The sequence below is a fragment of the Manihot esculenta genome, chromosome 1, assembly GCF_001659605.2.
Source record: "Manihot esculenta cultivar AM560-2 chromosome 1, M.esculenta_v8, whole genome shotgun sequence".
NCBI lineage: Eukaryota > Viridiplantae > Streptophyta > Magnoliopsida > Malpighiales > Euphorbiaceae > Manihot > Manihot esculenta.
Genome location: NC_035161.2, coordinates 41336714 through 41361502, shown reverse-complemented (window position 1 = coordinate 41361502; position 24789 = coordinate 41336714). Strand labels below are relative to the sequence as shown.

At 32.0% G+C, this 24789-nt stretch overlaps 2 protein-coding genes across 10 annotated transcripts; one reads left to right on the top strand and one right to left on the bottom strand.

Moving 5' to 3' along the window:
• Window positions 1-7813: 7813 nt before the first annotated feature.
• LOC110623686 (putative recombination initiation defects 3) lies at window positions 7814-15940 on the bottom strand. Of its 5 annotated transcripts, none has more exons than XM_043949361.1 (12): window positions 15778-15940; window positions 14840-14990; window positions 12687-12840; window positions 12477-12611; window positions 12160-12212; window positions 11847-12041; window positions 11613-11678; window positions 11470-11519; window positions 10850-11003; window positions 9422-9515; window positions 8965-9073; window positions 7814-8840 (listed from the first exon to the last, which is right to left on the bottom strand). In XM_043949361.1, exons 1-11 carry the CDS (start codon window positions 15840-15842, stop codon window positions 8967-8969), a joined length of 1224 nt encoding a protein of 407 aa, XP_043805296.1. In that variant the 5' UTR covers window positions 15843-15940; the 3' UTR covers window positions 7814-8840; window positions 8965-8966. The 5 variants fall into 5 exon arrangements, with proteins under 5 accessions (XP_043805296.1, XP_043805298.1, XP_043805293.1 ...); XM_043949363.1 differs by having other exon boundaries at window positions 7814-8832; XM_043949358.1 differs by lacking the exon at window positions 7814-8840 and having other exon boundaries at window positions 8948-9073.
• Window positions 15941-18490: 2550 nt separating this feature from the next.
• On the top strand, window positions 18491-24601 carry LOC110615422 (U-box domain-containing protein 33). 5 transcript variants are annotated; one of them, XM_021757265.2, is made up of 9 exons: window positions 18491-19246; window positions 19649-19770; window positions 20087-20208; window positions 20364-20468; window positions 20683-21172; window positions 21357-21497; window positions 21908-22435; window positions 23041-23805; window positions 24177-24601. In XM_021757265.2, the coding sequence occupies exons 1-9, from the start codon at window positions 18982-18984 to the stop codon at window positions 24357-24359; spliced, it is 2721 nt and encodes a 906-aa protein (XP_021612957.1). In that variant the 5' UTR covers window positions 18491-18981; the 3' UTR covers window positions 24360-24601. The 5 variants fall into 5 exon arrangements, with proteins under 5 accessions (XP_021612957.1, XP_043805284.1, XP_021612969.1 ...); XM_021757277.2 differs by having other exon boundaries at window positions 18493-19246; window positions 21360-21497; XM_043949350.1 differs by having other exon boundaries at window positions 19192-19246; window positions 19649-19715.
• The last annotated feature ends 188 nt before the right edge of the window (window positions 24602-24789 follow it).

Sequence of the window (24789 nt, the reverse complement as noted above, 5' to 3'; positions counted from 1 at the left end):
TTTTTTTACATAAATTTTTTTTAAATATAAATTATTTTCTGTAAATAAATATTAACATAAGATTAAAAAAAAAACAATTATAGAGTTTTAAAAGGAAATATTAAATTCTATTAAATCTAGTTATAAATAATTAATAAAATTTATTTATTTTATTAAAATTTTTTAGTCAATTACCAATTTTTATATTTTCCAATTAAAAATAATTTAACACACATGTTATTTTAAATTTATTAATATTTATTCTATTTTAATATTTGGAAGCTAAGCTAAATATGGTGGCTTGTTTTTGACTCAAAATGCTATTATGTTAGTCATGATGGATTCTTCCATTTTGATTTCAAATCTGAACTTTGCTTTTTATTAAAATCCTCTCTTCTTAAAATTTCCCTCTGCCTTTTATTACCTTCAGTTTCAGTTTCTTCCATTTAAAAAAAAAAAATCATTTCCTTTGTCCTGCACCAAAGAAAAAATGTTTTGTAAACAATTTAAATGTAATTTTTTATCAATTAATTATTAGAGATGTTGAACATAGCTCTTTTTTTAATATTTTGTCCAATTTTTTAAATCAATTTTAACTCAAAATAAAAATTATTGAATTTACTGATTTATTAAATTTTAAATTAAATTTCTTAATTTATTGAATTTATCGTTTATTTAAATTTGTAAATTGATAGAGTAAGAGAGTTAATGATATAGTTAAGTTTAATTTAAGAAATATTTTACCTTAATGACTATTTTTCCAAACGCAGTCTCTCCTATAGAAATTTTGTTGCTTTTGATACTCATGCAATACCTAAGTTAATTTGTACATCAATGACCGACGGATCTCATCCACCTTGAATAAAATCAAGTCTAAGAAAACAATGCTATCCCAAAACCCCTTCAGCTGACCGATTTAGTATTTCAGGTTTTGACTCAGACACACGGAGCAAACCGGGTCAATAGCGAGTTTAAATTCAGCAGGAAGAAATCCAGTCCGGTAATGTGACGTGAAGAAAAATAACAGGTCGAGTCATTTTGCAACTCTGACTGCATGCGCGTCGGACAAATTAAATAGCTGTCTGACATGGAAAGAGACTCTGACATATCCATATGTACGAATCTGAATAACAAAAACAAGTGGTACTGTAACAGAGATACTATTAGACGTCACTAGCGAAAAAAAAAAATAAAATAGAAAAAACGTCTTTCGTTATCTACACTTATACTCATATTCTAAAATTCTAGATCTAATAACATTATAGCTTAAAAAAAATACAATTGCCATTAAGGATTAGGGACAGGGTTGTAGTGGAGGAAGAATGGCAAAGAGACACATAGACATGCCATTGGAGTGGTTGGGCCTCTAAGTGATTGAATGAAGTTGAGTTAGGTCCCCACTAAATAAAAATGAGTTGGGGCCACTAAATTCACCAACTCTAATGGTGACTTGTTGGAGCAAGGCCCATATGAGACAATTGCTACCCTCTCCACTGTCCTGTATTGCTCTTCTTTCTTTCCATTGATGGTTTGATGGGTGCTTTTTGGTTATGGTGGGGAAGATAACACAACACCTAATGTGATGAAAAAGCTGAAAAGAAGAAGAGATGTTTGGAATTTTGGATACCCTTTAAATTAATGGTTATGATTATTAATGACAATTAGGGTTAATAACAGGACAATCAAGTATCAAATCTCAATAATTATTTGAAATTAGCATTGAGTTTACAAATTGGGTTTATCTCTAAAATTTGGAATCTTTGGTTGTAGAGGGAACAAGAAATGCTTTTGCTAACCACTAGTGGTGGACCACTAATAGGGAACAGGATATCTTAAACAATACATAATTTTTGCATAGCTTACTTTGACAATGAAGATACATGGAATATAAATTATTTTTTAAAGAAAATTAATTATTTTAGTTGAAAAAACTGTTAAATTTAATTATCCCTAATGATAACTAATTAACTAGTCTTATAAGTTGAATCCTCAAATTTTCACTTATAAATACTAAAAAAAGAGGAAGAATAAAGTAATTGGGAGGAGCTGAATGTGATGATATATATATGTTTGGGGTATAGGGTGGGGAAAGGGAGCCTTATGCATGCTAACATTTAGGATTGCTTTCTCTTAAAGATATTAAAAAATTAGTAAAGGCAGAGAGGACCATTTGGGATGGACACAGTAGACCTCACCATTACCAACCACTCATTTCTAATTCAATACATGCAGATGCAGACAATGGATCCCATGTTTCCATCTCAATAACATTTCTTTTTTATTGGTTACAATTGACTGTGTTTTAATTTTAATCATTTTTTAATTTATATTATAATACGTAGTAAATTAAAAAAGATAATAATCTACAATTTGAACTGATTATAACAAAATTATCTTTATGAAACAAAGGATAAAGGAACCAAACTTACAACTTACCTGACTTTGGCTGCTTAACTTATTCAACTAATTTAGGTGGATTGTTTCTCCAATACAAGAATTTTGGCTATTTAAAGTCATTGGTTGCTTCATCTTTTGATGAACAAAACCCAATTATCTCAGCTCAAAAGGGAATCCCAAAGCAAATCTTATCATCCAAGAAAGAAAGTGCAAGTTACGTTTATTTCAAATTGTATTACACTTGGAAACTAATCCAAATTATAGGGATGAAACCCACTGTATTAAAATGATTATTAGTTAACCAACTTAAGGAAATTAGTGGATAAAAGTAATTAGTTATGCACCATCTTCTCCTATGAAAATGAGTTTTTTTAAATCATTGAAATTGTAGACATTTCTTATATATTTTTTTATTATCTAATAAGATAAGAAAGCTTTCGTCTCTGAAAAATAAACAAAGGCATTTGATCGATAAACAACATATTCTGTCAATCTAATCATTTGTTTAAAGTTTATTATAAACAAACGCCATACATTCGCTTTACAGGAAATTGCCTCGTAAGCAACATTAGAAAAATTCCCATATCAAAACCTTCTGCAACCAAAGAGAATCATATATGTATAAGATTTTTCGCTTTAGCAACTTGTGATCATGGGGCCCAATCATTCTTTTGCTCATTATCTCATAGATATTGATCAACTTGGATACCCAAGCTATGAGTGGGACCATGTTAAAAAAGTCAAGCCATGACCATATCAAAATTCAATACGTAGGCCTTTCTTCCAGTATGCAATTCATGACTTAGCTCGAACGAATGAGACAAGATAGGGCTCTAAACCATGTGTAGGAAGTTCAGCCCAATCGATCTGATAGATTCGCGGGGCGACAAACCCTTGGACATTCAAGATCATGTCCACATGTGCAGAATGGCGATTACACCTCACTAGAAGAGAGAAGAGAAAAGAATAAAAGAATGGAAACATAAATCAACTAGGGAAGACTTACCAAAATATACCTTGAGTCTATTATTTATTGAATCTCATGACATCAATTGGCACCCTCTGAAGGAAAGAAGGGGATTTTTTTCGTCATGGAGTTCTCATCCTCATTACATCTACTGAGATCCACATGGCCAATCATGGTGAAAACCATACTGGAAACACCTTAAATGATCTAAGCTCTGCTTAGGAGGGACCACGGTTCTCATTCTCTAGCCCTATTGCTCCATTGAATCAACCACCCATGTTGTTTAACCTTTCACCAAACTCAACAGAGACCATGTCCCGAATAATCTTATATGACTAGAAGCTGCAGAATATGGCTCTCCAGTTGCAAAATACTGCCCACTGACTAGGCCAGATATTGCAGCAGAGGGAACTCAGCACCCCGTTGAGTGCACCACCCGTAACCGAAGGGTTCAACGTCAATGAGCCCCAATCCACCTTAAACCATCAAACCCCTCAACAGAGGGGTAGGAGGATAGGTGATGGAAATGGAGAAGTCAGCAAAAAGAACGAGCCCATGGCCAAAATAAGAGGCTGAGTAGTAAGGGAGCTTATCGAGAATGACGGGACTGAAAGCTATTCCTCCGAACTAGTAGAGAGGTCGGAGAGTAAGGAGTCAGAAAAGAAAGAAACTACTGTCTGGAGAAGAGGCCTAGAAGATAGGAAGCAGATGTAGATCAAAAGCTAGAAAGGCTGAATAGCAACTGCTGGCAGAGTTGGGGGCACGGGATAACAACAGTCCCCTGCTACCTACCTCATCCCCATTTGTGAGATGGGTACAATAGAAAGCCATCCCAAGAAGTTCATGATGCCGACAATGGCCACCTATGATGGGACGGGAAACCCCCAAGAGCACATTTTGAACTATAAAACGTTCTTGGAGCTGTAAACCCACTTAGATGCTTTGATGTGTAAGTTTTTTCCTACCACCTTAACCAGAGTAGCCCGGGCATAGTTTAACAGTTTGGAGGCGGGAGTATTAAGAGTTTCATAGACCTGGCCAGCTTATTCATCAGCAGATTCATTGCTGGGTCCCAACTGAAAGAAAAAACAAGCTACTTAGAGATGGTTTGGCAGAGGAGGAACTCTAAGGGAGTATGTGGCCAGGTTTAACTCGAAAGCTTTGCAAATACCCGAGCTTAATGAAGCAAGAGCCATGGAAGCCATGCAGAAGGGCACCACCACCCTAGAGTTCTTTGGATCGCTGAGCATAAAACCACCTACCACCTTGACAGAGCTAATGAAAAGAGCAAAAAAGTATATAAGGTAGGATGACGCCTTAATCACGAGTAGATTCATTAAGGAGGAAAGAGATAGAGAAAGGGCTAGGGAGGATAAGAGACCAAATAGGCTAGAGAGGATAAGAGACCAAATAGGCTGGAGAGGAGGCAAGACCGGGAACCTGAAGTACTGAACAGACACTGGTGGGAGAGGAAGGAGTAGAGACCCTACCAACCCTAGATCTCCATGCAGCAGCATATGAATAGGATGGAATTGAGAGACAACATACAAAGACTCACCCTAAAGTGGTGGAAGACTTTAATGAAGAAGGGGGTAAAAGGAAAGGTCAACTCAAAATCGCTTTGTTTGACAAATAAAACTAGGTTGCATCCCTACTGGACGTCTATTAGGCCCGTTGAAGGAGGGTTGGGAAGGATAATCCTCTCATTAGGAAGAGGAGCCCTAATCCTATAAATGGTGGTGTCAATGTAATCACTGAAGAAGTAATTAGAAAGGGAAGAAAGGTGATAGAAGACATCAGACCCACAACATCGAAAATTCTAACGGAAGCCATGAAAAGAGTAAGACGTATCTTAAATTGAAAAAGTAGAAATTACAGGGAAGAAGGAGAGCAAGATAGCAGAAGCAGCATAAAAGACAGAGCAACGGGTGAAATCAAAAGCATAAATTTGAAATGGGTGAAGGTGAAGAGAAAACGTTTTGACAAAACCACTCTTAGAGTCGTGCAGTAATAATTAGAGTTTCGGAATTTACCCCATTGTCAATGAGTGGGTAAAGAGACACTTGATGAACATTGGGTCTTGGATACCCAAGCTATGACTGAACCCACATTGGAAAAGCCAAGCCATAACCCTATAAAAGTCCAATACGCAGGTCTGTCCCTCAGTATGCAGCCTAGGTCTCACTTAGACGGGTTGGACAAGGCAAGACTCTAGCCCATATGTACGAGGCCCAACCTAATCGACTTGATAGATTCGCGAGACAACAAACCCCTCGACATCTGAGATAATGTCCACATGGCGCCGAAAATAATTAAATAGCCATTTAAAAGAATTAAATAGCCGCCTGATAATAAGAGAAGACATAGTATGTCTGGTCAATATAACAATGACAAGACGTATAGGTGCAGAATGATAATTACACGTGATTAGAAAATAAAAATAATAAAATAAGAAAGACATAAACCAACTGGAAAGACTTACAAACTAGGGAGAAAAAATATATCTTGAATCTATTCTTTACTGGATTTCATAACACCACGTACCAATGATTATTTATTTTAGAACAAGGAAAGGAGTTGCATATTTGTGGATGGGACGCACGTGTTTGTTTTTTTAATGGTTCTAAAGGCTAAAGGAGGGATGGCCGAAAGAAATTTTTTGAATAAATACTTTAATTTGAGATGTCCAGTTTAGGATATCTTATATTTAAAATAGTTTCAAAATTTAATTCAAAGCTTAAATTTAATTTTACATAAAAATTAAGAAAATAAGAAATTATATTCCTTAACTTTAGATTAAATCGAGAAATCAATAAATTTAATTTTTTTTTAATTTTTAACCTCAGTTAAATTTAAATTGAAATTCTAAATCGATTTAAATAAAAAATTAAAATAATTCAATTAAATATTTTTAATAAATATAAAAATAAAATTAACATTTAATTTCTGTTTATTTGCAGACAATAATTTATATTTAAAAAATATTTTTTATAAAAAATATATTTTCAATGAAATAATTTATTTTTTATTTTTTAATTTTAATTTAAAAATAAAATTTAGTAAAAATTGTATATAAAAGTGTTAATAAAAATATGAACATTCGAAATAAAGGAAGTCATTTTTTTTAAACATAGTTTATTTTTTTTAATTAAAAAATATTTTTTTATTTAATTAAAATTTTTAAATATTTAAACACTAAAATATATGAAAAATATTTTTATAAAACAAAAGGAACATTAATTAGAAATATTTTAACTGAAAAAAAATTTAAAGATTTCAGCATACACAATCCTCCCAAGAAAAGGCAGTTCTTTCCTACAATAGTTTAGTGATTAAATGTGTACATTATAATGCAAAAAAAAAAAAAAAAAAACTAAAAATTTCAATTCTGATTTTTTTATTTTCATGGAGAAAATATTTTCTCTTCCCCCTTATTTGGTATGTATTTTTTTAAGAAAAAAAAATTTATCAATAAAATTTAATTTATTTCTATTTATAAAAAAATTCATTTATTTGAAATCAATTTAAATATAATGAAATTCAATTTAATTTTTTATATTAGATAAATTAATAATAAAATTTAAATTAATTTAACTTATTTATTATTTTTATTAATTTTAAACTAAACATAAATATTTATTCTTATTAATAAAAATTATTTTTATTCATTGAAAAAATATCATTAATATTTTTATAACACTTAAAATATAAATTTTACATAATTTTTTATTATAAAAAATATAATAATTATATTTTTAAATTAATAAAATAACATAATACATTTTTAATATTAATTATAAATATATTAATAGCCACTATTAAATTAAAATAATTTTTGTAAAGAGTAATTATTAATTAAAAATAAAAAAATAAATTTAAAATTAAAACAAATAAAAAATAAAAAAATAAAAAATAATTTTTAAGAACTATTTAAACAATTTTAATATAAATAATCTTTAAACGAAATGATTTCTTACAAATTTGAGTTACTTTTAATTCAAAATCAAATTTCATAAAAATTTAATATCAAATGTTATGGCTCAATCCAGATTTTAACATTTTCTGGAATCTTGTGGGACTTGCTTGGTTTGAACTCCTTTTAAATTAAATTAACCAATAAATTTAAATATATATCTACACAATGAAAAATTTGAGTTAAAACCTCCCATTTTTATGAGAATAAACTATAAATATTTAATTAAATATTATTAATCAATAATTATAACAACACCAACACATCAAGTTTAATAATTCAACACTAAAATTTTTTAAATAAATTACTTATTTTATTTTAAAAGTAAAATAATCATTATAATTTTTCATAACTTGTAAATAGGAGAGTGACTAGATGAGAATTAAAAAAAATTAAATTTTTATAAAATTAATTTTGTTAAATATAAAAATTTAAGAATTTTTTTTTAAAATTTTTCCAAAATTTAACATTACAAATAAGGGTTTAAACATTGAAAATATGAATCTCACTCACTATAGCTTGAGATCCTGTCCACTACAATATCCTAAATTTTAACTTCTGCAGAAATAAAATAAAATAAAATAAAAATGTATACCGTCGCCTATAGGAGTATATATTGCACCAATTAAAAAGAATAGAGGGCTTCCGGCTGATTATTAAAACGGTGATTTACGAGCAGGAGAGCCTCGGGATTGTTATCGCGCAGGCCACCGCATGATTTAAGCTGTTCCCGGTATTGTTCCCAACGAAAGGCGTAATTGGGCTTTGAATTGCCACATGATGATGGGCCCAAAGAGAAAATTTTCAACTGACAAGATAGGCTCCTTTCCTTAGAGACAGACCCAACTGTATGCGTGCAAGTGCCAATGATAAAGCCTATCTTGTCTAGTCGTCCCCACTTTTAATGTCTTTTAAGCATGCGTGCAATTATTCATGTACTGCTAATTGACATTTATGTTTTCGTTTTAGGCGCACAATATGCACTATTTAGTGTTTATTGATAGTGATTCGAATTAAGCATTGGTGATTATTCTCCAACACCTTTTAAGTTGTCATTTTCCCTCCTTTATTAAATAGCTGTTTAGGATAAATAAAAGGATTTCCTTAATATAATAATTTTTAATTTTTAGAAGAAAATTATTAAAGTTGAAAAAATAAAATTTAATCCTGAAATTAATAAAAAGACAAATTAAAATTTTAAAAACTTTCTTAATCCGAACGGGTGTGAATGAATTTTAGCTTGTGAAACAGTGTCACTCAAGGAAAGAAATTTAAATGAAAAAGGACTATCAAGGACATGATAAAGAAAATCACCTTTCTTCCTGCTCACATGGTTATGCCTCTGATAATTGCAAATGTATCACAGATATTTTGGTGCCTAATGCTTAAGATCTGAGAGAGCGTGGTTGTGGGGAAAAATGATTAAACTAATGAAAGCTCATAACACTGAATTAGGAGTATTGGCAGAAATTCCTTCAAACCCTTTGATGCTTTATGATAAGAGAGAAATCTCCATCTGCACAACTAGCAAAATCTTCCTAGTTTAAGTATTGAATTCCTTATGAAATCCTAAATCACTGGGAGTTCAATCTACTAAGGCAAGATGTATAAGAAATTTCAGAGGGCGCAGCAGAGAACAAAGGTATACCTTCAATTAATAACTATTGGGTTACAGTGCTTTCTCTTTCTCCTCCTTGCTTTTCTCAGAATAAGCTCAGACTCTTCTGTTGCTTCATCAATCAGGTAGTTCCCAATGCCTTTCCCGAGGAAACATGTAAAGTTTATGGCAATAATAGACCCCAAAATAAAAGAAGAAAAAGACGTATCCTCAAATGTGTGCGTGTGTGATGTGTCACTGGATTAATGAAACTCAGTTTTTTTAATAACTTCAGCCAGAATAGATTCTGTCAGAGAGAAATGTCACTCTTCAAAATAGCACTATAGGCGTGGCTAATGAATATACTATGTTCTCAGGGGAAAACAAATATCCCAAGTTAAACATTGCAGCTACAGTTGTAGCAGCATGGGAAGTTTATTAAACAAGGATGAGAGAGCAATTATGAGGGGTAAAAATAAAACCCTGAAAAATTGGCATCAGTATATACCTGTTTTATTCTCATCCATAAAGCATGAAAAACCTCCATCAATATCCTCATCTGATTCGATGATAAAACTACATTGTTTTTCCTGCACAGTGGACTATCATCTCAAATGGATAATGAAACAAACATTTCAAATTATTGACTATCCTACTAAACGCTTAATGATACATACAATTAGTTCAATTAGGTTTTTCAGATTTCTTTCTCTTTATCAAATTTAATTAAAAGAAGATCCCATTTAATGTCCAAATCATCCATTTATATTACGTAATTGTGATTACGCATAGAACTGTATAGAGTGACAATTCAATTTAAGAAAGATACATTTATAAATACAATTATTAAGGTTATAAAAATTATTATTTTAAAAGTAGAGGGATATAAAATGGATAATTGCAATTATTTAGGACCTACTATTATCTAGATGCTTTTTAAATTAATTGGATTTCGTTTTACGTAAAATTGTGTACATGCAATCACAATTATAGGAGACTACAATTTCTCAAATCTGCGGTCCGGAAAAAACTTCCACAAGGTATGATCTTTGACGAAGGATACCCAAAACCACGCGTGCAAACAGGCAGCTTGGAGTTGCAATTTTAGGCACTATCCCTCAACACAAGATGAAAAATTAAAAGTTAGAGTTAAATTTATTTATATTTCTGTCAAATTTGTGCTAATTCATTTATGATATTATAATAATTATTTCGTGTTAAAATTTATTTTTTAATTTGATTTAATACATTTATGACACATTTTATTATTTATGTCCTGTCATGTATCAATTAATTATATTTATTACATATTTTAATATTTATGTCATGTGTCAATCAATTATATGCCAATCCTTTTTTTTTTGAAATGACAATTATATGCCAATCCTTATCTATAAACTCATAATTATATTGTTAAAAAAATATATTATTCAAAATAAATATTAATATTTTTATAATTTGTTTTTATTTTATTTATTAAAAATTTATTTAATATATATATTTATATAATATTATATTATCTTAGTAAATGTTTGTTAAAATATTAATTTATTAAATATTAAAATCTATTTTTTAATATTAAATAATTAAATTTTATATTTTATTATGTTATTAAATTTATAAATGTTAAAAATAAATATATAAATTTTATATAATATATGATTTTAAAAATATTAAAAATATTGAATTTATATTAAAATATATCAAATAAATAATATTAAATTATATTAAAATATATTAAATATATTAAATTATATTAAATCGTATTAATAAATTTATTCTATTTATTAGATGAATCGTATTATATCATTTGATTAATAGGCTCGTGTTATATCATACGAATAATAAAAAATTTGTTTAGATTTTTGATATGATTCATTAATCAATCGTGCAAATTCAGATTGCACCCCTGCATATAGCATGAAATGAGAATTACCTTTTGAAAAGAAGAAACTCGTTTGGACGTTTGTTCCTTGTGGGATGCCCTTTGCCTGATTGTATCTTGTTCCGGCCTCACAGTGTTCCATTCTCCCATTTCTATCTTTGGACGCACCGTTGTTTGCCTACAGAGCTTTGAAGGCATGGCTGGACTGATATCAAGAAAAAAGCATCAACAATTCTCAAGAGGTTAGATGCAGGGTAATATAAGCGTAATAAACACTCAGAACTACGGAAGTTACATGTAACCGATCTGGACAATTAATCAATTCCAAGCAAACGATGCAGGTGCCATGATGACGTTGAACGATTATGCACCTTTAACAAGGACATTTCTGGGAGCACGAAAACGGAATACACATGTCTGAAAAACACCGAAGTATTTTTGCTATTTTTAGCTAATATAGAATAACTAATCCATTTAGTCGTCGGAGCTCAACCATGATTTGCATAAACCAAAATAAGATTCCCTGGTCTCTTTCAAGGTCCATCATAAAATTTCCCGCTATTAGGACTCACGCCAACCACTGGAACTTTGCAAAATCGACTATGCATAGGGTCATCAGTGGATCTAAGCTATATTCCATATGAAAGAAAGAAGGAAAGAGTTCTGCATACTTGCTAAGGGGCTTCAGCTTTCTTTGTGGAGTGGTATAACGTCCAGTAACCTGCAATCAAGGGTAAAGGCGCTCTGAGAATTTATGCTCGTAAAAGTAAATGTTTGAAAAAGTTATTGTCGCTTGTGCAAAAGAACAAAATACCTTTGGTAAAAGCACAGTAATCGACGGGCTATTTTGGTTGGGAGTTTTCAAGTTGCAAGTCGTTGCCTGCAAAGATGGAAGTCATGAATAAAAAGAGGCTGAAAAGTTGAGAAGTACGGCACTACTTAAAATAGAAAGTAGTAAAATCTTTATTCAGTTGAGAAATGGAGTACGACTTAAGGTTAAAGTTTCATATTTGTAAGAGTTACCACCACACAACACTATTATACATGCCTGCGTCACTTTGTTGAAGGTCATGCAGAGGGCATTTTGTGATTTCAGCAGCAAAGCTTCCATTTGCTTTGGCAGGGCAGAGAGCACCGAGAAAATCTCCTGTAGTTTTTCTTGATATATATCCTTGCACAGTTGATCAGATATAGATTTCAAGTTCCCATCGAGGCTAAATTTAGTATCTTCTTGTCCCTTGATCTGGTTTTCAATACCTCAGTGATGTCAAAAAAAAAACGGCGCTCACGTTCATTAACGCACTGACAAGAAGGCAGGTAGACTTTGAAAGTCATAAGGGACATAAGAACGGTGCTGTTACCATTAGCTGCAGTGAGGCGTCAAGGACAATCAACTTCTGCCGTATGCCTTCCACTGCATGACAATTTGTAATTAAAAAAAAAAGCTGGAAACTATTAGAAAAATGGTTTTGACATTCTCGTTTGAACTTACAGCAGGCAGAAAACAGAATTCATTTAATAAATAAATAAATATTATATTGATGATCGTACAGCATTCTAACTGCAATTATGGAAAGATACATTTAAATTCCTCAATTAGATTTTGTCGCAATAGAGCCGACCATTTTCATGTGATTTAAAATTTTCATTTAATTTATCAAGGACTTGGAGTACTCACTCTCCAGTGATACTTCTTTCATTCCCTTATTTACTTGCATGACATCACTCTGCACAGCACCCAAGATCTTTCCGAACTTATTTAATGAAGTTTCCAGCATTCCAATCCGGTGCTCAAGCTCTTCATTTATCTGACCTGCTCAAGTAAATACAAACTTCTTATCACCGAGTACTTTTCATTATGACTTCTTTTTACCTCGTGCAAACTTACATTTACTATCTGGAACAGATACGGGATTCCATTTGCGCATTAGATTGGTAGTGGATCTTGAGATTGGCACTTGACTCTCTTCACGCGCATAGCTAACTAAGGGCAAGCAAGCTGTCTTTTTGACAGAGTTCTCTCGCTCTTGTGAATTAAATCTCTGTAACGGTAAATGAACAAAGACGATGAAAAAAGCGCAAAACAACAAATACATTTTTATTTTATTTTGGTTTAGTTCATATTCGATGTATCAACAATAATAGGAAGAATAATTTCTCACAATTCTACATCATTACTGCCATTGAAAGCCAAAATCATCATGAGAAATACTGGTCTCTTTCCAGTGTTTGGCGAAGAAGAGAAACAAAGAATTCAGACTAGGAAATTTGTCCTGGACAAGGAACCTAAAAGAAGTTTTAGAGAAAAACACAACCCCGCGCTATTTTCATCCCCCAAAGTCTAATTATAATAAAAGCATTTGAGACTTAAAACTCTTATTTGGAATGCAATTCTTTTAATAAAAGAATTGAATTCTATAATTCAATTGATTTCTATTCATTATGTTTGAAATCAATTTAAATATAATAGAATTCAATTGAAGTTTTTTTATGTTAGACAAATTAATAATAAAATTTGAATTGATTTAATTTATTCATAATTTTTATTATTTTTAAATTAAACATAAATATTTATTTTTATAAATAACAATCATTATCACATTCATGGAAAAAAATATTATTAATATTTTTGTAATATTTAAAATCTAAATTTTAGATAATTTATTATTATTAAAAATATAAAAATTATTTTTTAAATTAATAAAATAATATAATAAATTTTTAATATTAGTTATAATTATATTAAATATTAATAGTCACTATTAAATTAAAATAATTTTTGTAAAGAGCAATTATTAATTAAAAATAAGAAATAAGTTTAAAATTAAAACAAACAAAAAAACAAAGGATAGAAGAAAAAAATCTAAAAAAAAAGCTTTAAGGGCTAATTAAGTAATTTTAATGTAAGTTAAGTGAAATTATTTCTTGTAAAATTCTAATAATTTTGATAAGATTTACTTTTAATTCAAAATTAATTCTCACAAAAATTTAAGAGAAGTGAATCTTTATATTGTTGATTTTATCAAATACAAAAATTTGAAAAAAAAAATTACTTTTTTAAAATTTGGCATTCCAAATAAGGGCAAAAAGAAGAGGTGGAATGGCAATTGAAAGTTCCTCAAATAAGAACAGTTTTGATTTTTGCATGACGTCAGTAAGTATGCAATATAAGTAAATTAGACGTTCAGACTTTATAATGATCATATGTATCAGAAAAAAGGGCTCTGCCAACAAAAATAACATCCTAGATTATTCATATTTGGAGACACCAAAGCTTTCGAAATGCTGAAGGCTCAATTTTCTTGTTTTAATTGCATCAAGATCGGAAAGGAAATTGACTAAATGTTATGTCTTATCTTAATTTTTGTCATGACGTGACTTAATACTAGGGGTAATAATAGGGGTGAGGAGAATTCGGTTTAAATCGAAAAAATCGATTGAATCGAATTGAATTAAAAATTTGGTTCGGTTTTTTATATATTTCGGTTTGGTTTGATTTTTAATTTTAGAAATTTCGGTTATTTCAGTTCGGTTCAGTTTTGATCAGAAAAAAATCGAAAAAATCGAACCAAATCCATTAGTGATAATAATATATTTTTTTAATAATATGGAGAAATTAAATTATATTAAAATTAAAATATTTTAATTAAATTTTAAAATACTAAAAATAAAGTGTAAAAAATAAAAAAATTATTAAAAATCGAAACCGATTAAATCGAATCGAACCGAACCAAACCGGTTCGGTTCGGTTCGACTTCTAACTAAAATCGGTTTGATTTTCATAAACACTAAAATTTAGGTTTTCTGTTTAAAATTTAGGTTTATTCAGTTCGGTTCGGTTCAAAACCGAACTGCATGCTCACCCCTACTTAATACAACTGAGCTTGGTTCTGATGCATCCAGCAAACTTAGTGGTCCTAAGTCTGATTATTAGATAACAATTTTAAAAAGTTGAAATCATAATTCTCCAATTCAATTTAATTCTCCATTCTCGACTATCTCCGTATGCACCGTAAAACAAAAGCAGAAATGAGATTGAACCTGGTCATTTGTCACAGCTTCATCAAAAGAGGTCTGAGAGAGCTGAGAAAACATGCCATGCTGCGATGAAATCCCCTGTGAAAACGATTGCTGTGATGGTTGAGATCTAAGCTGTGATGTTTGTAGTCCAGTTGGTATAACACTCATTCTCCTTCATGTCATTAATAAAACACAGTAAACAACAGAGAACAAGATTTTCAAAAATAAAACAAACTGTACACTCTCTCATATCTAGCAGAGTTCCACATTTCCTCAGGTCCTAAATGACAATGTTTAGAAGTTCAAAATCTCTGCCCCTCTCTATCTTAAAACATGAAAAAAAACCCAAAGTAGAGGTATGTTGTTATTGATGAAATACAACTATACAATAACGGTCCAAACCAAGGAGATGCAATTCTCATTGTTACAGAGACATAATGAATAAAAGGATTTGAATTGAAAAAATGAAAATTAAATCTAGATACATAGTTTGTTTTTTTTTTTTTTTTTTATAGTTTCAGCTGAAGGAAATAGTGATAAGATTTGAAAGCTCTAAATCTCACCAACAGATAGGATTTTAGTCTTTAGGAAAATCACAAGTGCGAAATAGGAGGTGAGAATGATCACACTGGAGAAGCAGTTATATTCTGGGAATTTTTAATTGAAATTAAAAAGGGGGGGGGGGGGGGGGGGGCGAGGACAGCTAACTAGCTATTAAAGGCCAAGCTAGAGTGAACGCATTAGACAATAACAAACTTGAACTGAGAAATGAATGAAGTTTTTTTTTACTTTGCAGCATATAAGCTGATCTTACTGAGCAATGGAAAACAAATACAACGTTTGAAATGAGAAGTAAAAATGAGTAATTATGGCCTATGTTTGGCAGCTGAGAAAATATGGAGAGGCTTCGAGCATTTTAAGAGAAAACAAACAAAAACAGGGAGGAAGTAACATTGAACCTTGATTGATGAGGAAGGACCGAAATAGAGTTGAGATCGCAGGCTTTGTTGATCTTCAACTTCATTTCAAAGGCGAACTAAACCTTAGGTTTCAATGGCAGAGAAAATTGAAAGATACAATCGTTTCAACTTCTTAGAATGAGAGAGAGAGACGTTGCGAGCAACGGACTCGTGAGCCAAAAAAGACAAGCGGGTCGCAGGGCTTTATATGAGCGGCTTGGCGGGATAGAAATTTTTCACGCCGAGTGGGCCATTCATTGGATTTACTTGAGCCAGGCCCATTTCCGTTTTTATTTTTATTCGCTGATGAGCGAATCAAAGAGATTCCGCTCTTAAATTTAATACAGAAAATTAATTTCTTAAATTTAAAAAATTATAAGATCTTTTTGTTTTCCTTTTTTTTTATATATTTTTTTTTAATTCTATAATCAATAAACATAATTTAAAAACATCATTTAAAAATGTTCGATATTTTAGGTTTTATTTAGATTTGCACATTAATTGACCCAAAAAAAAAAATCGTTTTTATTTAATAATGGAACAAGAAAATCTTCCCCAAAATATCCTTAATCAGTGATTTGTCAAACTTGATTATTTCGGTTGAATTGAAAACGATATGAATTAAAATCGCACGAGTATCGAATTAGATTTTTGTTTTATTTTGATTTCCATTTAGAACTAAACTAATTAATTTTAATTCAAATTTAACTTAATTAATTTAGTTTTTATTTTAAATTTAATTCAATTTTCAACATGGTCCATTGACAATTGGCTTACTGCTAACCCTAATTAAATATTAAAAAGATTATTATCTAATTGTATAATATAAAAATTTTTTAATTAATTTTTTAATCTTAAAAAATATATTAAAATATTTTTATTATTTTAAAAAATTTATCAATTAATTTTAACCGTTAAATATTATAAAAAATTTTAAAATACTTATAATAAAAAAATTAATTAATAAATTTTTTAAAATCATGAATATTAAATATTAAAATATTTAATAAAAAAATTAATGAAAAAATTAATAAATAAATTTTTTAAAATGTTGTGAACATTAATGTTTTTAAAATTGATAAATTAATTCATTTTTAAAAAAATAATAAATTAATTAGTGAATTTTTTATTTTTAAAAATTAAATAATAATTTTTATTAAATATTTTAGTCTAAGTTTATAATATTAACTATTTGCTGGTAAGTCTAAATCATATATATTTAAAATGAATTTTTTGACAGTTTCTAAAGCTTAGTATTATTTTTTATTATTATATTTTAATATGTTAGTTGTTTTCATCTTTTATTTCTTTTAGCCATCTATTGCACTGACAAGGCAACAGGGCTGAAATTGTGATTTAGTTTGGTGAATACTAAGCCATGACGACTTGGAGAAGATATGAGCAAATCAATGGGTGATCATATCATATGTATTTCCGGAAGCAACAGATTGAAAAGGTTGTTTTCATGTTTGGTTTGTCTTAGCTCCTTTGAAATGTTGTCAAATAGAATCTGACTTCTAAAACTTGGATCAAAACCGCGTCCTCTTAATATTTAAGGCAAATTTTACTAAATTAAAATAGTCAAGTGGCAACTAGCGATGATTGCTGCTGCTATTTTTATCCTTGGATGGTTTACCAACTTCACACGAATTTACAAAAATGCTATGTAAGACTTTGAGATAAAAGTCTATATTGATAGTACCTACCATGACAACGAGTGAAATATCAATGAAAATCACGGTATCTAAATTCAATCTCTATTAATATTTTTAAATATTTAAATTAAATTTAAATTTAATTTAAATTTATCCCAAGCTACTTATCATATCCCAAACCTATTATTATCATTTTACAGAATATTTAGATCCGTTTAATTTTACATGTTTTAATTGATATTACAATTATATAAATATTTTTATTTAATACTTTTATTTTAAAACGTATTATATTCTCATGAGCTATTTAAACTATATTTTTTAAATTAAAATATAAAACTATGGTTACCTACAATGCTCAATTTCTAATTTATTTGTGAAATTAATAAATTTTATTTTTAATACACATTAAATATTAGTATATTAAGAAATTATTAAATACACTATTATCTAAAAATAAAAATATCATATAATTTAAAATAAATAAATAAACAAATCTATTTTCATAAGACTAAGTAGATAATAAGTTTGATTAGCTTCAATATACTCATTCCCGTTGAAATTAAACATGAGATCCCCTACAGGCAAGACTACTGGCGTGGAGATCCTAAACGGCATAACTTATTACGTTGAGCGAGTCCGTTTAAACAGTTGCAAGGTCGATAAACGGTGCCACGTGGAAGAATGTCGCAGTATAAAGCAGTGCAGCTTTAGCTTTGTTGGTCGGACAAAAGCTAACTCCCAGCGGAGGCGGTCATGTAGATAGGGAATCAACAGCTTGATAGCGAATATTCCCCTTATGGGCTGACCCACATCGGGAGAGATCCTAAGTTGACCGCCCCTTTCCTTTTTAATTCTTATCATGCACTCTCACTTGATCAATCATAAAAAAGTCCATGATCATTTGCAATTAGGAAAGGGTCTATGATAAACCGGTGGATACACCTTCACTGTAGCGCTACTTTTTAATAGTTTACCATCTTCGAACTGGGTAGGCCCACTGCACCGTTCATTCACAGAACCTTCCTCTCGAATAAAGCAAAGAGGAGCTCAGCTTGTAGAGAGAGAAGATAACTACTTATATATTAAAAAAATAAAGGAAAGGGAAATAAGAATTATAGAAAGACTAGACGCGGTGAAGAAAATTAAAAAAAAGAAAAAAAGGAAATCACAGTGAAGCAGCAATGGAGACCCCGCAGGGGAATTTTTTATAGTTATTTGCAATCCCTATTTGGTTAAGCAGTTTAGTCGCCATGGCTTGAGACAAGCAATCCCTTTTCAGGCCTAACCACAGCTATGTAGACTTCCCAACTCCTGACGTAGCAAAGCGATTTTTTTATTTTTGATTTCCCTTTCTGGTTTGGCACAATCTTTCATCTTCTTCTCTCTATCTTCTCTTTTAGGGTTTTGAGTCATGGAGGATTTTTGAGAAAGTTTTGGGGAGGGAAGGACTTGAGGTTGACGAGAAAGCGCAGTTTTTGAAATACAGTGAAAATTATAGAATTTGGATGAGTTTTGATGATTGGGGTTTTTAATTATTGTAATACTCATGGCTGTGGTAAGTCCTGCTCCTGCAATTACTCAACAGATGAGTACGATAAATTTCCCTGAATACAGAGTTCCAGGAAACATGGCAGCCACCACGGAGATAGTGGACGAGCCGGTGGCGCGGGTAATTGAAGAGAAGATATTCGTTGCGGTGGGAAAAAATTTGAAAGAAAACAAATCCCTTCTTATCTGGGCATTACAGAACTCAGGAGGGAGGAAGATTTGCATCATTCATGTTCACCAACCCGCGCAGATGATTCCGTTGAGTAAGTACTGTTAAGTAGGCTATGAACCTTTTTTTTTCCCAAAAAGGATATGGAATTCTTTAGCAATTGTTTGAATTTCGACCTGCATATACTGGGACTTTGTTTCCTTTTTATTTCATTCTCTCGCTTTTAATCATATTATGATTTTGAATTTGGAAATCATACAGCAATAATGGAGACTTGGCTAAAGTTGAAGAATTTTTATGATTATACTTATTGACTCTATTTCTACAACAAATTTGGCTGAAGTTGGGATTGAAATCCTATCTTTTACTGCTAAATCATTCTGGTTGTAATTTTAAAGAGCAAAAAAGTGAATAGCTTTATAGATTTGCATATGATGCCTCTTAATTGAAATGGTTTTCATTATTCCGGGTTTTATTTTTCTTCTCTGTACTGCAGTGGGTACAAAATTTCATGCAAGCTCACTTAAAGAACAGGAAGTCAGGGCTTACCGAGAAATTGAAAGGCAAGAGATGCATAAAATACTGGATGGGTACCTTTTTATTTGTCGGAAAATGGGGGTATGAGTTGTTCTTTTGTTTCATCATCCATATATGTTCTCTTATTTTTTGAAGCGGGTCATCTGTGGGATCCGCATATTGTAATGAAGAATAATGGAAGTAAAGAGCTACTAAAGAAGAGTTCTGATCTGAACTTTATATATTTCAGCGGTTTGAAATGGATATAATATTAAGGGCTGGGAATATTTGCATTCATGTCCTCACTGCTGAATTAGTCTGTAGTAGACGGCTTGAATTTGAAGTTCCTATTTGAATTGGCATGAATACTTCTTAACTTTTTGATTGATTCTTGCATTTTTCGATTATCATATTTCAGGTCCAGGCTGAGAAACTGTATATTGAAATGGAAAGCATTGAAAACGGAATTTTGGAACTTATTTCTGGGCATGGTATCAGGAAGCTTGTTATGGGAGCAGCGGCAGACAAGCGCTATTCAAGGTAGAACCACTAGGACTCGTGAGGATTATTTACTGTTATTTTCATCTTTAGTCTGGTGGGATTTCACTTGGAACTGTAAAGAGATTAAATATCCCCCTCACCCCCATGTGTATTGCAAATATGGGATTGTTTAACCAACTGCTTCATGATTGCAGGAATATGATGGACGTCAAGTCTAAGAAGGCCATCTCTGTGTGCCAACAAGCACCTGCTTATTGTCACATATGGTTTATTTGCAAGCAGCACCTTATATACACAAAGTACGCTCCTCCTCTTTGTAATTTGCTGCTTATTTTCTCCCTTTTCCTATTTTCTTTCCTTTCATAGTTGTTTGTGTGCATATTGTTTATTTGTTGTTGTTGGAGAGATTCTATGCTTCTTACTGCTAAGTAACACTCACCAACCATATAACAATCTTGAACTGTGTGTCAATTATGATGATCATAGACATAATGGAAGTTCATGTCTGACCAGGGAAGGTGCTTTGGACGCAAATGGTACAGAGTGCAGACAATCCTCACAGCAAGCAAGCCAGAACACTGAAACTGGACAATCAAATCATTCGAGGTCGCAGTCTTTTACTCTAGGTCAGAAAAATCACCCAAAACTTACCAATCCAGCTCAAGATTTATTGCGCAGGGCATGTTCTGTGACTTTTGGCCGCCAGGGAGGAAAATCTCCAGCTCTTGCTTTGCCAGATAACGATGGCAGGCCATCAGCTCCACATAACATGTCAGATGCAGAAGGAGCTTCAAATGTTTCATCTGCTTCATCTGATGAATGTGATACATTGTCAAGGAGTACTTCTCGTGGTTCCCTTCTCTCAACCTACTCTTCCAGTGGAATGGTCAATGTTGGTTTGGTTTCATTTGATAGAACTGAAGGGAGTGAGATTGGATCAGAGTTGCTCACACTGCCTCATCGTAAAGAGGATCCTATCCATTCAACTCCTCCCAGTGTACTGGTATAAATTATCATTTGATGAACATATGCATTTAAAATTTTTAATTTGCTCATTCCAATTTTCTGAGCTTGTGTTTAGATGTATAAAGTTTCTTCAGATTTTGTATTTTTCACTTTTAATGTTTAAGTTATTTCAGTAATTGCATTTATTGTTTTGTGAGTGTTCAATAATTGATGGATTCTAGCAGGATCGAAATATAGAGGATCCTCTCTATGATCAGCTTGAACAAGCATTATCAGAGGCTGTAAATTTAAGGAAAGAAGCATTTGAAGCAGCTGTAAGGCGTGCAAAAGCTGAAAGAGATGCGATTGAGGCTATACGCAGGGTATATCAATCACTAAATGCTCTTTTTTGTTCTTCTTCTCCCTTTACCCCACCTTTGTTTTCACTTTGTTCCCTTGTTCTTAAGGGGAGGTTAATTTGTTATAATCAAGGAACATCAAATGAAAGTTGATAGGAATCAGTCCCATCGCAATTGAAGATATGGAGTAGAGGACGGTCACTGCATGATTGTCCTTATGCCACTAATTAGTATTTGTGTAGTAAGGTGGATGGATTTAATAAAATCATGTGTATACCTTAATTTTATGATTAGTTCTGTCATCGTCCATCATTCTCTATTGTAAAATATAGGTCTTGAACATGTATTTTCAGTCCCTGTCAGTCTCTCTCTGGCACCTCCCTCCATCTCAGAAAAAAATCTAAATTATGTGACTCATGGTTGTCAATTTATAGGCCAAAGCATCTGAGGGCTTGTATGCTGAGGAGTTGAGACAAAGGAAAGAAACTGAGGAAGCGTTAGCAAAGGGAAAGGAAGAACTTGAAAATATAAAGAATGAGAAGGATGAGGTCATGGAAGAACTTCATATTGCCCTGGATCAAAAAAAATCGCTGGAGAGGCAAATTGCTGATAATGATCAGATGGTAAAGGAGTTGGAACAAAAAATAATTTCTGCTGTGGAACTGTTGCAAAATTACAAAAACGAACGAGATGAATTGCAGTTGGAGCGTGACAATGCACTCAAAGAAGCAGAGGAGCTTAGGAAGAGTCGAACTGAGGCCTCAAGTTCACACATGCCACAATTCTTCTCTGATTTTTCATTCTCAGAGATCGAAGAAGCAACTCAGAACTTCAATCCATCTCTCAAGGTTGGGGAAGGGGGATATGGTAGCATTTATAAAGGCTTATTGCGCCACACCCAAGTGGCTATAAAGGTGCTGCACTCTCATAGTTTGCAAGGACCTGCTGAATTTCAACAGGAGGTATAATTAATCCGCTTTATTTTGCTCTCTATTTTTACATTTATGCAGCGTTTTCTGGCATTGACTTTCCATTAAGATTGGGTTCAAAATCTAAATTACTAAGAATAAGAACACATATACATATGTATAATAGAGTTTGTAATCTTTGTCTTCTGCCGTTAAGCAATTGGGGAACTTTCTTGAAAAAGAGAACCTGAGTGCAGATGGTGCGTCTTCTTAAAACTTGTATCTATAATTTGGCATTGGTGCTTTTGTTTAGTTTGTGGCTATATTTTGCAGTGTTTGTTAGATTAAATATTATATAATGTAACAAGGTACGCATGCCCAATTTGGATATGGTTTGGAATGACGATTAATACAGGCTAAGTGAGATTTGAACATTAAGAATTTAAGTAACAAAGCATGTTTGCCCAGTTCAGATAGGATTTGAAATGACAATTATGACAGGCTAAGTGAGATGACATTGAGAATTTAAATAATATGCTCATGTTCTTTTATACTAGCCTGTTCACTAAAGAAGGGAAAACCGTATCTGCTCTTTAGAAGACTGAATTTGAATTTATTCATTATTGGCGTTGCATTGATGTCTATTGGTTGTATATCAGGTTGATGTTTTGAGCAAGATGAGGCATCCAAACCTTGTCACACTCATAGGGGCTTGTCCAGAAGCTTGGACTCTTATCTACGAGTATCTTCTAAATGGAAGCCTTGAAGACCGACTGAGCTGCAGGGGTAATTCTCCTCCTCTGTCTTGGCAAACTCGAATACGCATTGCCACCGAGTTATGTTCCGTCCTCATCTTTCTTCACTCTAGTAAACCACATAGCATAGTGCATGGCGATCTAAAACCTGCTAATATCCTTCTTGATGCCAATTTTGTGAGTAAACTAAGTGACTTTGGAATCTGTCGTCTACTTTCTCAAAATGAAGACGCAAGCGTCAATACAACAATATGTTGCAGAACTGACCCCAAAGGCACTTTTGCATACATGGACCCGGAGTTTCTTTCCTCAGGAGAGCTTACTCCAAAGTCAGATGTTTATTCATTTGGGATTATATTACTAAGGCTGTTGACTGGAAGGCCAGCCTTGGGGATAACAAAGGAGGTGCAGTACGCATTAGACAAAGGAAATTTGAAAATCCTCTTGGATCCTTTGGCTGGAGATTGGCCATTTGTACAGGCAGAACAGTTGGCCCACATGGCTCTGAGATGCTGTGACATGAATCGTAAGAGCCGGCCAGATCTTGCATCAGAAGTGTGGAGGGTACTTGAACCAATGAAAGCTTCATGTGGAGGCTCGTCATATTTCCAGTTTGGCTCAGAAGAGCATTGCCAACCTCCTCCGTATTTTATATGCCCAATCTTCCAGGCAAGCTACTTTGTTCCTCTCTTGTTTTTTAGGTTTGTATATAGCAGCTGACATGTCCCAAGTGTTACAATGCGATATCACGTTATTTCTACTTGGGATTTTCTTTAGAAACTCCCTCATTTGTGTCAGCCGGTGAAAGAGGGAGATGTTAGAAAGATCTAACTTTAACCATCTCGATTTCACTGGAAACGCAATAGCCTGATTTCATGGTTATAATACTGTAGTCGATATATGCATGTGCCGTTAAATACATTGTTAATGAATATGGCTCTTCTGAGAAATTGGAGAACACTATGCCACAATTCTGACAATAACATCTTATGATTTGATCATAATTAATTAACCGATCTCTCTTGCAATGAAACACGCAGGAAGTCATGCAAGATCCCCATGTAGCAGCTGATGGTTTTACTTACGAAGCAGAGGCATTAAGAGGATGGCTGGACAGTGGACACGAAACTTCGCCCATGACCAACCTTAAGCTTGCACACACAAATCTGGTGCCCAACCATGCTCTTCGATCAGCAATCCAGGAATGGCTGCAACAGCAGTAGATAATGAATTAATTCTCATTTAGTTTTACACCATATTTATACTCATATATATCTATAGCCAAAAGAAATGTCATTACTTTCTCCCTTTTCCCTTATCTTTGTTATATTGTAAAGATTATGGACGACGGGACCGCATGCTAGAGTCCTTTTCCTGCCGCTGTACAGAGGACAACAGATATTGGTTCATTGAAGGTGATTTGAAATTGTGCAAATAAATGTCTTAATCCTTATCATGTTAAAAATTATTTTTTTTAAGAAAAAAAATATGTTTTATATGTAAATTTATATTTATATTTCTTGTTAAAAATTAAATAATTAATTTTATCAAGTATTACTTTTTAATGTATAATAGATGTCTACACTATAAATTATTGAACAATTATATTAAAAATGAACTTATGATTTAAGACAAATAAAAAAAAGTAAATAT